Genomic DNA, 16,227 nt, shown 5'->3' with positions numbered 1-16,227 from the left:
CGTAAGAGCTGATGTTAGGGTTCGATTGTGGCACATACCCCACGAAGCCATGGACCCAAGTTGTGAACAAGGCACTTTGAAAGCTGGTGGTGGGCCGGCCGAAGTGGCCGTGCGGTTAAAGGCGCTGCAGTCTGGAACCGCAAGACCGCTACGGTCGCAGGTTCGAATCCTGCCTCGGGCATGGATGTTTGTGATGTCCTTAGGTTAGTTAGGTTTAACTAGTTCTAAGTTCTGGGGGACTAATGACCTCAGCAGTTGAGTCCCATAGTGCTCAGAGCCAAAGCTGGTGGTGGCGCCATAATGGTGTGGGCTATGTTTTCATGGAGTGGACTGGGTACTTTGGTCCAACTGAACCGGACTGAAAATGGTCTGTTCGGTTACTTGGATACCATTTTCCCACGAAGCCGTGAAGTTGTGAACAAGGCACTTTGAAGGCTGGTGGTGGCTGGTCTATGTTTTCATGGAATGGACTGGGTCCTTTGGTCCAACTGAACCGGTCATTGACTGGAAATGGTCTGTTCGGTTACTTGGATACCATTTTCCCACGAAGCCGTGAAGTTGTGAACAAGGCACTTTGAAGGCTGGTGGTGGCTGGTCTATGTTTTCATGGAATGGACTGGGTCCTTTGGTCCAACTGAACCGGTCATTGACTGGAAATGGTCTGTTCGGTTACTTGGATACCATTTTCCCACGAAGCCGTGAAGTTGTGAACAAGGCACTTTGAAGGCTGGTGGTGGCTGGTCTATGTTTTCATGGAATGGACTGGGTCCTTTGGTCCAACTGAACCGGTCATTGACTGGAAATGGTCTGTTCGGTTACTTGGATACCATTTTCCCACGAAGCCGTGAAGTTGTGAACAAGGCACTTTGAAGGCTGGTGGTGGCTGGTCTATGTTTTCATGGAATGGACTGGGTCCTTTGGTCCAACTGAACCGGTCATTGACTGGAAATGGTCTGTTCGGTTACTTGGATACCATTTTCCCACGAAGCTGTGAAGTTGTGAACAAGGCACTTTGAAGGCTGGTGGTGGCTGGTCTATGTTTTCATGGAATGGACTGGGTCCTTTGGTCCAACTGAACCGGTCATTGACTGGAAATGGTCTGTTCGGTTACTTGGATACCATTTTCCCACGAAGCCGTGAAGTTGTGAACAAGGCACTTTGAAGGCTGGTGGTGGCTGGTCTATGTTTTCATGGAATGGACTGGGTCCTTTGGTCCAACTGAACCGGTCATTGACTGGAAATGGTCTGTTCGGTTACTTGGATACCATTTTCCCACGAAGCCGTGAAGTTGTGAACAAGGCACTTTGAAGGCTGGTGGTGGCTGGTCTATGTTTTCATGGAATGGACTGGGTCCTTTGGTCCAACTGAACCGGTCATTGACTGGAAATGGTCTGTTCGGTTACTTGGATACCATTTTCCCACGAAGCCGTGAAGTTGTGAACAAGGCACTTTGAAGGCTGGTGGTGGCTGGTCTATGTTTTCATGGAATGGACTGGGTCCTTTGGTCCAACTGAACCGGTCATTGACTGGAAATGGTCTGTTCGGTTACTTGGATACCATTTTCCCACGAAGCCGTGAAGTTGTGAACAAGGCACTTTGAAGGCTGGTGGTGGCTGGTCTATGTTTTCATGGAATGGACTGGGTCCTTTGGTCCAACTGAACCGGTCATTGACTGGAAATGGTCTGTTCGGTTACTTGGATACCATTTTCCCACGAAGCCGTGAAGTTGTGAACAAGGCACTTTGAAGGCTGGTGGTGGCTGGTCTATGTTTTCATGGAATGGACTGGGTCCTTTGGTCCAACTGAACCGGTCATTGACTGGAAATGGTCTGTTCGGTTACTTGGATACCATTTTCCCACGAAGCCGTGAAGTTGTGAACAAGGCACTTTGAAGGCTGGTGGTGGCTGGTCTATGTTTTCATGGAATGGACTGGGTCCTTTGGTCCAACTGAACCGGTCATTGACTGGAAATGGTCACGTTCGGTTACTTGGAGACCATTTTATTCATGGACCTCATGTTAGCAAGAATGATGTCAACGGGCCACAATTGTTTGCGACTGTTTTGAAGAACATTCTGGACAATCTGAGTGAATGATTCAGCCACCCAGAGCGCCTGGCATGGATCCCATCGAACATTTATGGGACATAAGCGAGAGAGAGAGGCAGCATGGCTCATTATTTCTGCGGGGGACTTCCAACTACTTCTTGAGTCCATGCCATGTCGAGTTGCTGCACTGCTCCGGGCAAACGGAGGTCCAACACAATATTAGGAGGTATCACATGACTTTCTTTACCTCAATGTATATGGCTAACGTGTCTCGCCGAAGTGATCTTACGACAGTCACACCAATGCGTACACCGTGACACCCTCAGTCTATCACTGCGACAAAAAAAAATTACCCTCTCCAACAGCAGCAACGACAACTAAATTACGCCCGTATTAGCTGATTATTACGCGGCCGTAACTCAATTCCGCGTCAAGGAAAAGCCGCGTAGTGTCGCACCAACTTTATTCGTATAAATATTTAACAACCACCAGTGACTGGCTCTCGCGTTCCGGAGACCCTAATGAAATTCAGACCGAAGCGGGTAATCATCGGCCGTGGAAACTGGATATTTGTATGTAAATGAACGACCGGCGACTCTGCGAGCGTCCCATAATGAAATTTGGGGCCACGTTTCCGTGACGGGGCACCGCTTTTCATAAAAAGGTTTTTAGTGCGGTGTGCGTTGCCGGAGTTCTCGGCGGCATATCCGGTATTATGTAGCCGATTTTAATTACGAAAATTAATTTCCTTTTTTCCTATCGCGCTGCGCTGGATATTAAAGGGTGTTGCAGGGACAGCCCTGTCAATCACTCCTGATTGGTGATAACGATTTCTGCTCGTTATGTGGTGCGTACTTCTGGAATACACGAGCTCAACAAGAGAAATGGAAATGGAAATGTCGTGTGGCTAGGGCCTCCCGTCGGGTAGACCGTTCGCCTGGTGCAAGTCTTTCGACTTGACGCCACTTCGGCGACTTGCATGTCGATGGGGATGAAATGATAGTGATAAGGACAACACAACACCCAGCCCCTGAGCCGAGAAAATCTCCGACCCAGCCGGGAATCGAACCCGGGCCCTTAGGGTTGACAGTCTGTCACGCTGACCACTCAGCTACCGGGGCGGACTCAACAAGAGAGCTAGCCTGGATCACGCATGCAGTTCATTTTAACCGCGTAGTTATTAGTACGCCAGTAGAAAATGGCGTTTGCCCTCTTCGTTTTTACGGTCTCCAAAGCTGAAATTTAGATTCTGTTTGTTCGCCCTACTGACGTGTACACCTATACAGTATACGGAAATTCCCGTTGCAGACTTCTACGACTTGTAGAGGGGAGTGAGTAGATAACATTCTGAGTTGGAAACCACGTCCGGAAACGTATCATTCCCGTGCGGCAACCTTATGAAAACATGTTGGCAATGCGACCACTTTTACAACTAACCAATTACGCGTGACCCAGTATATCACTTATTTTACAGTTCCACTCACTAATAGCCAAAGAAATTGCTCGTGTACTCGTTGACAGGTTCTGTTCCACGTGATGCATTAGGACCTCCTCCAATTAGGGTGTGCAGCGTTTCCTCGGAACACCACAGTTACCCTTGCTGACGGCGAAGATATCCTTTCTCGAAGTCGTTGCGTAATTGTGGCGAAAAGACAATGAGCAGCTCTTCCATTACCCTGAGCTTTGCCATTCAGAAGGATCATGTCGGTGTATTCTACAAACGTCTACTCAGCCATGTTGCTCTAACACTCACATACAAGTGAATGAGGCTCGAACCAGGTCACAGAGGTGGAATAGACACCAAAAGACGCCAGCTAAATCGACGTAAACACCCCCACCATGATTAGCCTGTTGCATACTTACCTAGCAAATAAGTTTTCAAATGGCCGTTTCCGAACATGGGTTCCTGTTCAAAATATTATGTACTCTCTCCCCTCTATAAGTCCAAGTTTGTAGCGGGAATTCCCGAACACCCTGTATATACATACTCCGCAAGCCACCGTATGGTGCATGGCGGAGGATACCTTACCACACGACTTAACTATTTCCTGTCCTATTCCACTTGTTAAGAGAGCGAGGGAAAAACGACTGTCTGTATGCTTCCGTAAGAGCACTAATTTCTCTTAACTTATCTTCGTGGCTCTTACACGAAATGTATGTTGGCGGCTGTAGGCTAGCACAGAATTTTATGGGCTTGGAATAGAGTTCATGATTATTTTAGTCATGTAAGATAAATTAAATAAGTTTACTACTTTAGTTATTATTTACTTTTTAATCAGCAAGCTGTCATCGTCAAGTTCCTTTCCTGACCTTTCAGTAATAATTTGCACATGCGCAACAGTATCCACACTTTCTTACGTCATTTACATTTAACTTGGAGCCTGGAAAGGAAATATATGTTTTATAAATCGTTATACTTATTAAAATTTCTTTCAGTTGTGAAGGACGTAGATACATTCATATTTTCACCTGTTTTCGTTAAACTCACTGCAATAATACGTTCTCTATTTTTGTAGGAGTGAATGACGGTGACTCTGCTCGTGCATGCAGCGTTGCGTTTGTTTTGTTCTGAATGGACGGAGCACTTTTGAAGCTCTTGCGGCTTCTTCTCTGGGCTTTTACACTGTCGACGCTCTAATTCCATACAATGCTGCGTCGCGGACTTGCTGATTCAGGAATTTCGTTCTCAGCTGCATTGCGAAATTTAAACCCAGTAGAGTCCTTTGAAGAGCGCTGTCTTTGCGTTTGCCTATTAATTTCCGGTATTTCCCTTGATTCACTCAGCGTATGCTCTCCCGGCTTCTAGACAACAGAAGTTGACAGCTCTTCTACCGCTTTCCAATCTGTATATTTAGCTGCACGTCATTCTAATTCTCTTAATCATTTTCCTCTTAGCTTTCTTCTTAACCCCATTCTTTTCTAAGTGATGTACCCACTCCTTCTGGAGATAGACATGTTGCGTGTGATCTGCTCTCAGTCCTCATAGTACAGCTTCAACAAAAACAGCCATAGTTGTCTTTATACGTACGCTTTCAATCCTTCAGACAATGCTCTCAGAACCCTTATCGATTGTAATATATCGGGTGACCAAAAAGTCAGTATAAATTTGAAAACTGAATAAATCACGGAATAACGTAGATAGAGAGGTACAAATTGACACACATGCTTGGAATGACATGGGGTTTTATTAGAACCAAAAAATACAAAAGTTCAAAAAAATGTCCGACAGATGGCGCTTCATCTGATCAGAATAGCAATAATTAGCATAACAAAGTAAGATAAAGCAAAGATGATGTGCTTTACAGGAAATGCTCAATACGTCCACCATCATTCCTCAACAATAGCTGTAGTCGAGGAATAATGTTGTGAACAGCACTGTAAAGCATGTCCGGAGTTATGGTGAGGCATTGGCGTCGGATGTTGTCTTTCAGCACCCCTAGAGATGTTGGTCGATCACGAGACACTAGCGACTTCAGGTAACCCCAAAGCCAATAACCGCACGTACTGAGGTCTGGGGACCTGGGAGGCCAGTCATTACGAAAGTGGCGGCTGAGCACAGGATCATCACCAAACGAAGCGCGCAAGAGATCTTTCACGCGTCTAGCAATATGGGGTGTTTTTTTTTCTAATAAAACCCCTAGTCATTCCAAGCATGTGTGTCAATTTTTACCTCTCTATCTACATTATTCCGTGGTTTATTAAGTTTTCAAATTTATACTGACTTTTTGATCACCCGTTATTTCTAAGTCTTCCAGCTTCTTCTTCTCCCGCTTTCCACCGTCGTTCAAGTTCAAAAAAAATCAAATGGCTCTGAGCACTATGGGACTTAACATCTATGGTCATCAGTCCCCTAGAACTTAGAACTACTTAAACCTAACTAACCTAAGGACATCACACAACACCCACTCATCACGAGGCAGAGAAAAATCCCTGACCCCGCCGGGAATCGAACCCGGGAACCCGGGCGCGGGAAGCGAGAACGCTACCCGTTCAAGTTCGACTTTCATACAATGCCGCGTGCAAAGACTTGTTCCGGGTAATCAACGCTGCATAAAGCAACAACACCCACTCATCACGAGGCAGAGAAAAATCCCTGACCCCGCCGGGAATCGAACCCGGGAACCCGGGCGCGGGAAGCGAGAACGCTACCCGTTCAAGTTCGACTTTCATACAATGCCGCGTGCAAAGACTTGTTCCGGGTAATCAAAGCTGCATAAAGCAAGAAAATTTAATGTGCTGTCCCGCTATTTAATTAATAGCATATGTGATAAATATATTGGCAGCATTGTAGTATGCTTGAGGGTGGCGCTGGCTGCGATTAGGAGACGGGGCAATTGCAGGTTAGTATTGGAAGGAAGCATCACAGGATGGGGAAAAATGTGATGTATTCGCCATCTGGGGGAAACGGGGTGGAGCTGTCTAGTCAGTAAGTAAATGCTGGATTTGAATGGCCCGAAGGTCTTGATAATAACATTGAGATATAAGAGGCCTGATGTGTGGGGAGAATAGGTGGCTAGAGCATAAACTCGTCACATAACTAATTATCGGTACAAGTGATTGGCTTAGGAGAAGAGTCTGTTAAAGATGTGTTGGACTGGGACATGCAGAGTGTCGATATCGGAGGCTGCATATGTAGGTACAAACTTAGCAGTAACCTATGGTTTGGAAGAGATTGATGAGATAACAGACGTCTGGGAGATGTTCGATTGTTCGAAGATGTGGAGGAAAATTGAAGAAATTAGTGTGTGGAAGTGGGTAGAGGGAGGACTGCAGAATTGTTTCTTTCTGCTGTCCATGTTGACGTTGAGACAGGGCCGACAACACATTAACGAGATGCACACACGTGAACCACAAGAAATACGTTTTCAGTGTGTTTGCAGACAGTAACGAGTAACACGCGTGGTATGGTGTTCCCGCAGTGCTGACACGGTCGCAGTCTGCGCTGGAGGGCAACGCTACGGCAACAGGTGTCCACGGTGGATCGTCGACGGGCCTGGGCGCGCCTGCCGAGCCATCTGGCGACGGCACGCGCAACCACAACTACACCGACTGCTGCGCCGCCAGCAACGTGTCAGCGGCGTGTTTCGGGTTCTGCAACATCCAGAGCATCCTCGACGGCAACACCGGCCAAGACCCCGAGCACTGCGAGGCAGACTTCCCTGCTATCGTGCGCTGCATGGCTGGTGAGTGACACAACGAATGCACTTCTCATTTCATTTCGTGACGAAATAAGAGAATATTATCCGCATTTAGAACTCCTTGCCCCATCCCACCTCATGTAAAGGTGTTTAAATAACAATAAAGGAAAAAAACCGTTTTTTGCCCGCCACTTTGTTCAGTATCATATGTGTCTTCTTTGTATTTTCACTGTCAAACCTGTGGCTGAAGAGCAGCGTAGTATGCTGCTGCCAGCCCACCTTATGTAAAGATGTTTAAATAACAATAAAGGAAAAAAAAACTTCTTGCCCCATATCTGGGACTGGGACACACTGTAACTCCACCCGAATTGCACTTACACATCAGTCTCTCAGACTACAATCCTGCTGCACACTATCCTTTCTGTCACAACAGCCACACCTCTCCGACCGCATACCTAAAGCTAGTCTTTTCATCCTCAAGACATAACCACCATTCTTTTTAATGCAGATTTCAATCAGAACGTAGTTTCACACGTAAACAAGATCATCGACACATCCCCTTCCTGTCACGAAACTTGGAATACGTACACACCATTACACGGACACAAACTCATTGTTACTGTACATCTTATAATGTGACTGTCGCAGAGCAACACGCTCCAAGTTCTTAGACACGACTTCTCCACTTATTACCCTAAGTAAGGTACCCTCCTGTTTCTCAAAACCATCAACATCATCATCCTTGGTAACAGTTGTTTCCCAGAACTGTGAAAGACATCAAAGATGCTTCTATTCCTAATTTTTGTTTGTTGATAATTTTATACAGGGTGATCACAAACTGTCTGAAAAGCTTGCGAGGGTTTCAGAGATAATTGTATATGCTTGACATTCTTCAAGTGCAGGGGCGATTTTGGCTCCTTAAGGTTTTGTAATTCCATTTTCGTAAGAAATAGTTGCCAAGAGAAAATTCGATACTTTGCGCCGTGTCCGAGTTAATTAGCATTGAAGTTAACCAATCAGGCCGGTCTGCGCGCAAATTCTAGCGGTCCTCCAGAGACGGGTGTCGCCGAAAGCGTTCTTTGTTTGGTTGCCTAAAACCGAACAGGAGAGTGATCCAAAAACTGGACATGGGACGGTAGTAAGGATCTAACCTGAGCCAAAGGCTGAGCAGTCTCGTGCGCTGCCATCTACACTACGAGAACAACTGACGCTAACACCCTTACAAGCTCTTCCGACTGTATAAAGAAAATGTTTATCTTTCTTAAACCTAAGAAATCTCCCAGTGGCACCACTGTCTGTCAGCCTATTGACCTTACCAAAATATTCAGCAGTATATATGATTCTGTCCTCGACAAAGGCATCCCCCAACACACCAAACCGCACTTTTCTCTCTTCATCTCAGAGTACGGCTTGAGTCGCCACTCCTCCTATCCCTGGGCATTGATAAAGCCTATCCTAGGTAACAAAAAGCAATATCCACTCCGGTTTTTCTCTTCCAGTAACAAATGTACTCTTGCGTCCTATCATCGCTGCTTTCTCCCCTATGCACAGTTGACGTTCGAAAACCATTCTCATCCGAATACCTGTTCCAGTACACCGAAGACAATGCCTTCCGCGTCGTTTTACTCACACTTACCAAAGTCTGTGTTAACTAAACCTCAACAGCTTCACCTTCCAATGTACCCGACGGCACCTCTGAATTTATCCTGCTGAATCCCAGGCAATAATTATAGCTTTCCACCTTTGTGATCTCAATCTAACAAACGGTAACTTTCCACTTCATAGCACTAAAAGGTTAGATTATGTAAGCGTAATACTCGATCGAGTATTAACATCTCAAAACTAAAACCATTAACTGGGTTTTTGGGCATCACAGTTATCTCACAACTATCAAAACTTACATGATTGTAGTTTGTAACATTGATTTCCCATAGAAACATTATATCTTTGATGAAATGGAACAGAAATTCTGACATCGCCCATAGCCGGGCATTGAAATGAATTCAGTGGCGGCAATTGAAAATCTGTGCCGGACTGCGGTTCGAATTCGGATTTCCCGCTTTACACGAGCAGACGTATAAACAGTTCAGATATCCGAGCACGCTTCCCGCCCAACCCAAATTAACAACTTCTCGCACACTACTTATGTAGTGCCCCCTGTCCCTTGCACTCACTGCCCGCAACCTCAGGCTGTTTCCCGTTGGAGTTCGGGAGAGAAAGAAAGCCCCACACGGAAATGACCTCTAACGAGCGTTCAAGGAGTATACTGTATACATGGTCCGGCCACATTAATGTGATGTTCGACGTCAATATGCAATAGCCACTCTCTGACGCAGGTACCAGCACTAGCAGTGGAGGGTATGTAAAGCATGTCGTTTTGTTAAGCGGAAACGGAACGCCGGCCGGAGTGGCCGAGCGGTTCTAGGAGCTACAGTCTGGAACCGCACGACCGCTGCGGTCGCAGGTTCGAATCCTGCCTCGGGCATGGATGTGTGTGATGTCCCTAGGTTAGTTAGGTTTAAGTAGTTCTAAGTCCTAGGGGACTGATGACCTCAGAAGTTAAGTCCCATAGTGCTCAGAGCCATTTGAACCAGTTTTTTGGAAACGGAACGATTTTACTGACGTCTAAAAGGGCACGATCACTGGCTTTCGGGCCGAGGGTGGAAGCGTTTCCGAAACGTCTGAGTATGTAAACTGTCCACGTGCCGCCTTGGTTAAATTATACAGTGCAAAATGGCGCTGTCAAAAAACCGGCACCGAGGTAACTGTGGTACACCATGGGCCATAAGTGGCAGGTGTGAACAATGGCTGTAGAGATGCGTAAGGGCGAACAGACGTGCAACTGTTGAGCAGCTGACCGCCCACATGAACCAAGAAGCTACCAACAGTGTCTGCTCAATGACTGTTCGTCGAACGTTGCTGCAGGCCTCCGCAGCAAGCACCTGGTTCATGCACCCACGATGACTGCTGTTCATCGATAGCAGTGCAACTGGACGTCCACTGAATGGCGACGGGTGGTCTTTTCAGATTACAGACGGCCGTTGGCGTGTATGGCGTAAAACGCCTGAAAGCAAACACCCTGCAACAATCTTCGGAAGAGTTCAAGTCGCAAAAGGAAGCGTTAATCTTGGGAATGTTGTTGTGAGATTCCCTGGATGATTCCATCATGTTGAAAGGCACAATGGATCAACACAAGTATGCATCCATCCTTGTGGATCACTTTCACCCATATATGCAGTTTGTTTATCCTCGGCAGGATGGCATCAACCGGCAGGACAGTGCAACTTGTCATACAGCTCGCAATTTACGTGCGGGGTTCGAAGAGCACCAGAAAGAGTTTACTATACTCCCCTGACCAACAAACTCCCTGGATTAGAACCAATCGAGAATCTGTCGGACCACCTCGATCGGACTTTGGCACCTGAATCCTCATCCGGGGAACATAGCGCAGCTGGCCAAAGCAGTGGAGCCAGCATGGGTACAGATCTTTGTCGGTATCTTCCAGAACCTCATTCACTCTCTTCCTGTAAGTCTCGCAGCAGTTCGGACTGCAAAAGCAGGTTATTCAGGCTTTTGGCAGGTGGTTAATGTGATTGGACAGTGTGGTGTTCATTCGTACATTATATCCTTGTTCTGAATCATACTACGAAATATCGAAAAGACCATCAATGAAACTGAACACTTTTCTATTGGGTAACCTGTTACTGGGGCGACTAACGTTTTAAGCATAGTATTGTCATCATATAAAAAACCTAAACAGTTTGTCTATAAATAACGAAGAAACCACCGTCACAGCACAACACTATTACAACAAATGATACCAGAAGTCTGGGGTTAATAAACACAATGTGCATACCCCAAATAAAAGCTAAGATGTAAAATACCAAAAGAAGATTCCTCGAAGGTAGAAGCGTTCATACTATTTTGCCACATCAGTACTTGCTGTGTACTCTGTTAGTTTGGGAACTGCCATGGTATTTACAGCAGCTTTAGGGGTTACAGTCCAGAGAAATTACGGTCTCCAGTTCTAAAAACGTCCCCCTTTGTGCAGCGCAGTGATCTTTGGTATTAAACTTTGTCCGCAGCCTGGTCTTTGTGTAGGTTACAAAATTATATACAGCAACTTCAAAAAGGTCAATTACGTTGAAAATCTGTCACATCTCGCAAGGCAGGTTCCTCGGAGGAGGCGTTTTCTTTGATCGCAACGCCAGCTCGTCCCTTTTTCATTTCCATAATCACCTCTCGGATATTCCCTTGCTGGCAGCGCCGCCGTTAGCCTTTTATTAAGTTCTGCCCGCGGCACGGTTCCGGAAGCCCGTGTTTACGAAAGCGTCGTCCGTTACTCCGCCAACGTGGTTCCTGCTCCCCCTCTTTAATCCCTAGTCGCTTATGACAAGTCTCCGCTCTCTGAGGCTCTTAGTCAGCTCATCCCCTTTTGTTTTCCGCCACAGTGCCCTCTTCCGCACGAATGATGTTTTCCGCGCTACTGCGAGGGTACAGATCTCACGTGTAAGGAACCGGGGCCACCCACCTACCAGCAGGCTCACGTCGCAGGCTGCGTGGGTGTAGCCACATTGCCATGAACTGAAACCCAATACATAAGTTCTACGAAGGGTGAAGAACAGGTCTAATCGAATCGACTAGAAATGCATTCACAAGATATGCGGTTTCCGTAAATAAAGGGAATAACTCACAAGGGGAGGCCACGACGTTTGTTTGGAACGCGGATTTACTGTAAACTTCGTACACTCGTAGTACTCCATGAGGACAACACAATGTGTAAGCAGTAGCGCATACCTCTCAAGCGTTATTGAGAAAATTGGAAGATAATTTCGGTCGTCTGTTTCAAAAATGACCGGTATATTTGAAACGGCAATAAAAACTAAACGAGCAGCGATGGAAATACACCGTTTGTTGCAATATGCTTGGGACAACAGTACATTTTCAGGCAGACAAACTTTCGAAATTACAGTCGTTACAATTTTCAACAACAGATGGCGCTGCAAGTGATGTGAAAGATATAGAAGACAACGCAGTCTGTGGGTGCGCCATTCTGTACGCCGTCTTTCTGCTGTAAGCGTGTGCTGTTCACAACGTGCAAGTGTGCTGTAGACAACATGGTTTATTCCTTAGAACAGAGGATTTTTCTGGTGTTGGAATTCCACCGCCTAGAACACAGTGTTGTTGCAACAAGACGAAGTTTTCAACGGAGGTTTAATGTAACCAAAGGACCGAAAAGCGATACAATAAAGGATCTGTTTGAAAAATTTCAACGGACTGGGAACGTGACGGATGAACGTGCTGGAAAGGTAGGGCGACCGCGTACGGCAACCACAGAGGGCAACGCGCAGCTAGTGCAGCAGGTGATCCAACAGCGGCCTCGGGTTTCCGTTCGCCGTGTTGCAGCTGCGGTCCAAATGACGCCAACGTCCACGTATCGTCTCATGCGCCAGAGTTTACACCTCTATCCATACAAAATTCAAACGCGGCAACCCCTCAGCGCCGCTACCATTGCTGCACGAGAGACATTCGCTAACGATATAGTGCATAGAACTGATGACGGCGGTATGCATGTGGGCAGCATTTGGTTTACTGACGAAGCTTAGTTTTACCTGGACGGCTTCGTCAATAAACAGAACTGGCGCATATGGGGAACCGAAAAGCCCCATGTTGCAGTCCCATCGTCCCTGCATCCTCAAAAAGTACTGGTCTGGGCCGCCATTTCTTCCAAAGGAATCATTGGCCCATTTTTCAGATCCGAAACGATTACTGCATCACGCTATCTGGACATTCTTCGTGAATTTGTGGCGGTACAAACTGCCTTAGACGACACTGCGAACACCTCGTGGTTTAAGCAAGATGGTGCCCGGCCACATCTCACGGCCGACGTCTTTAATTTCCTGAATGAGTATTTCGATGATCGTGTGATTGCTTTGGGCTATCCGAAACATACAGGAGGCGGCGTGGATTGGCCTCCCTATTCGCCAGACATGAACCCCTGTGACTTCTTTCTGTGGGGACACTTGAAAGACCAGGTGCACCGCCAGAATCCAGAAACAATTGAACAGCTGAAGCAGTACATCTCATCTGCATGTGAAGCCATTCCGCCAGACACGTTGTCAAAGGTTTCGGGTAATTTCATTCAGAGACTACGCCATATTATTGCTACGCATGGTGGATATGTGAAAAATATCGTGCTATAGAGTTTCCCAGACCGCAGCGCCATCTGTTGTTGAAAATTGTAACTACTGTAATTTCGAAAGTTTGTCTGCCTGAAAATGTACTGTTGCCCCAAGCATATTGCAACAAACGGTGTATTTCTATCGCTCCTCGTTTAGTTTTTATTGTCGTTTCAAATATACCGGTCATTTTTGAAACACCCTATATATATATAATATTCGTGGCCATTTTAACCATGAAGCGGCTGCAGCCGAGTGGTGCCGGCGGGTAGCTCAGCGTGTTCGGTCAGAGCGTTAGTTACCCTTTATAATAAAAAAACTGAGTGAACGGATCATCGACAGACTGAACTGGTGTCATTGGACGTCCGCCCCGAACAAATTCACCGAACAATATAGAACAAAATATTTTTTTAAAACATGTGTTTGGCGTTCAAGCCGCTGGATCGTTGGATCGAGTTGCGTTCGTCAGTTTTTTTTTTTTATTTTCAACACAGTCATTTTCTTTATTATGTCTATTAAAACTGAAATAATGGGGAAGGTACGTGTAATTGGATGAAATTTTGTTAAATTTACAATGTTATTTGGCAGTCTACTAATTTTTATTATCACAAATAATGTAATATTCATAACTATCGACTAGTATACGACCAAATGCATGAAGTCATACTGAAATGTATGCTTGTCCGTGATTTGAGAAAGCCCTTATACCTGGAAGAAGCCCGAAGCGACTTGTTGCCTCCAAGTTTTGAGCGGCACAGACGGCTTTCCAAAGATGTACAATTAATCGTCGCTTTCGACATTACGAGTACGAGTTGCAGGATGGTATTTTTCGTAAAAACATGGAAAACATAAAGTTAAACGGCACCAGCTCCATTGAATAAATGCTATGTTTCCGCATACGCAAGGTCTTGACGTTTTCTGTGGAAAAACAAACCTTGTTAACATATTCAAAAACTTCTCTTTCTGACTATAGTTTAAGCAAACTATGCATAACACAGTATTTCCTTAAAAATCGGTGCTGATAATTGGTTATGCAGTATCGAGTGTATTTTAATAGTGTCTTTAAAAAAAAAACGTGTTCTATATAGTTCGCTGAATTTGTTCAGGGCGGACGTCCGATGACACCCGTTCAGTTTGTTCGTTCATCTGTTCGCTCGGTTTTTTTTATTAGAAAGGGAAACTAACGCTCTGACCGAACACGCTGAGCTACCGTGCCGTCACCACTCGGCTGCAGCCGCTTCATGGCTAAAATTGCCACGCACAGATATATATTCGACGACCGAAATTATCTTACGATTTTCTTAGTAACGCTTGAGAAGTACGCGCTACTGCTTATACATTTTGTTGTCCTCGTGGAGTACTACGAGTGTACGAAGTTTACCGTAAATCCGCGTTCCAAACGTCGTGGCCTCCACTTGTCAAAATCTGTATGTGGAATCTTGTGAAACTTAGGTAAAATGCAGAACTCCCGACTGAACTTGAACTAAATATAACAAAATATGATATCACTGTTCGAAACAAAGGAGTTACATGTTTGAAAAGCACAACTGGCTGTATCAGATTGGTGCATGATAGCACAGATATTATCAACGCCGAGCAAGAATACAATGCATATGTGCACCTGCCGCCAGCATCACAAATACAAAAAAAAAAAAATGGTTCAAATGGTTCTGAGCACTATGGGACTTAACATCAGTCCCCTAGAACTTAGAACTACTTAAACCTAACCAACCTAAGGGCATCACACGCATCCATGCCCTAGGCAGGATTCGAACCTGTGACAGTAGCAGTCGCACGGTTCCGGAATGAAGCGCCTAGAACCGCTCGGCCACCTCACAAATACACTCTAAGAAAAAAAAATGATCTACATGTATAGACAAACAAATGTGTTGTTCCAACTCTGGCACTTACGCAAGTACTTATTCGGCCTGGCATTGACTGACAGAGTTGTTGGATGTCCTCCTGAGAGATATCGTGCCTAATTCTGTCCAGTTATCGTGTTAGATCGTCAAAATGCCGAATGGTTGGTGGACCTTGCCCATAATTCTCCAGACGTTCTCAGTTATGGAGAGATCCGGCGACCTTGCTGGGCAAGGTAGGATTTGGCAAGCACCAAGACATGTAGAAGAAACTCTCACCGTGTGCAGGCGGGTATTACTCTTCTTAAGTGTAAGACCTGGATGGCTTGCCATGAAGGGCAACAAAACGAGGCGTAGAATATCGTCGACGTACTGTTGTGCTGTAAGGGCGCCGCGGATGACAATCACAGGGCTCGTGCTGTGAAATGAAATGGCACCAGTACCACCACTCTTGGTTGTCGGGCCGTATGGCGGGCGACATTCAGGTTGGTATCCCACAGCAGTCCGGGCTGTCTCCAGACACAGCTTCACTGGTCGTCGGGGCTTTGTTCGAAGCGAGACTCATGGCTGAAGACAGTTCTACTCCAGTCAATGACTCCAGGCCGAAGAAGTGGCTGGAGGCGCCCCGGACAGCGATGGGATACTTACCCGACTGTCCTCGCCACACGGCGCGGCATCCAGGAGTGATGGTCTGGGTTGCCTCCAGTACTTGTTTAAGTCTTTCCAACAGTATCCTTTCAAACAGTTTGTAGGTTATAGTTTGCATAGCCATTTCAGCGCTTTTGGTCCAAGATTTTTCAAAAATTCGGGGACGATGTTGTCTGGTCCGGCTGCCTTCCCTGCCCTTGTGTGTTGGAGTGCCATCTTCACCTCTTCTTCTTGGACTGCTGACGTGAACATGTCGGCTTTTTCTTCCTGCGGTGCCACAGCCATCTGGGCTTTTTATGTTTTTTCTTTGCTCAGGAGTCACTGCTGTCTTGGCGTTATCCCTGGGTTTCTTGCTG

At 46.1% G+C, this 16,227-nt stretch overlaps 1 protein-coding gene across 3 annotated transcripts in view; it reads left to right on the top strand.

The window, feature by feature from the left end:
* Positions 1–16,227, top strand: part of LOC124595771 (Ig-like and fibronectin type-III domain-containing protein 1) — a 1,092,366-nt gene that overhangs the window by 951,273 nt on the left and 124,866 nt on the right. For all 3 annotated transcript variants that reach the window (XM_047134656.1, XM_047134654.1, XM_047134655.1), the window contains one exon: positions 6,967–7,230. In XM_047134656.1, the coding sequence (XP_046990612.1) occupies positions 6,967–7,230 (264 nt within the window). The remainder of the gene's footprint in view (positions 1–6,966; positions 7,231–16,227) is intronic.

This window comes from Schistocerca americana, chromosome 2 (genome assembly GCF_021461395.2).
Source record: "Schistocerca americana isolate TAMUIC-IGC-003095 chromosome 2, iqSchAmer2.1, whole genome shotgun sequence".
Classification (NCBI taxonomy): Eukaryota; Metazoa; Arthropoda; class Insecta; order Orthoptera; family Acrididae; genus Schistocerca; species Schistocerca americana.
The sequence above is the reverse complement of the archived record's forward strand: the minus strand, read 5'-3'. Positions and strand labels throughout refer to the sequence as shown.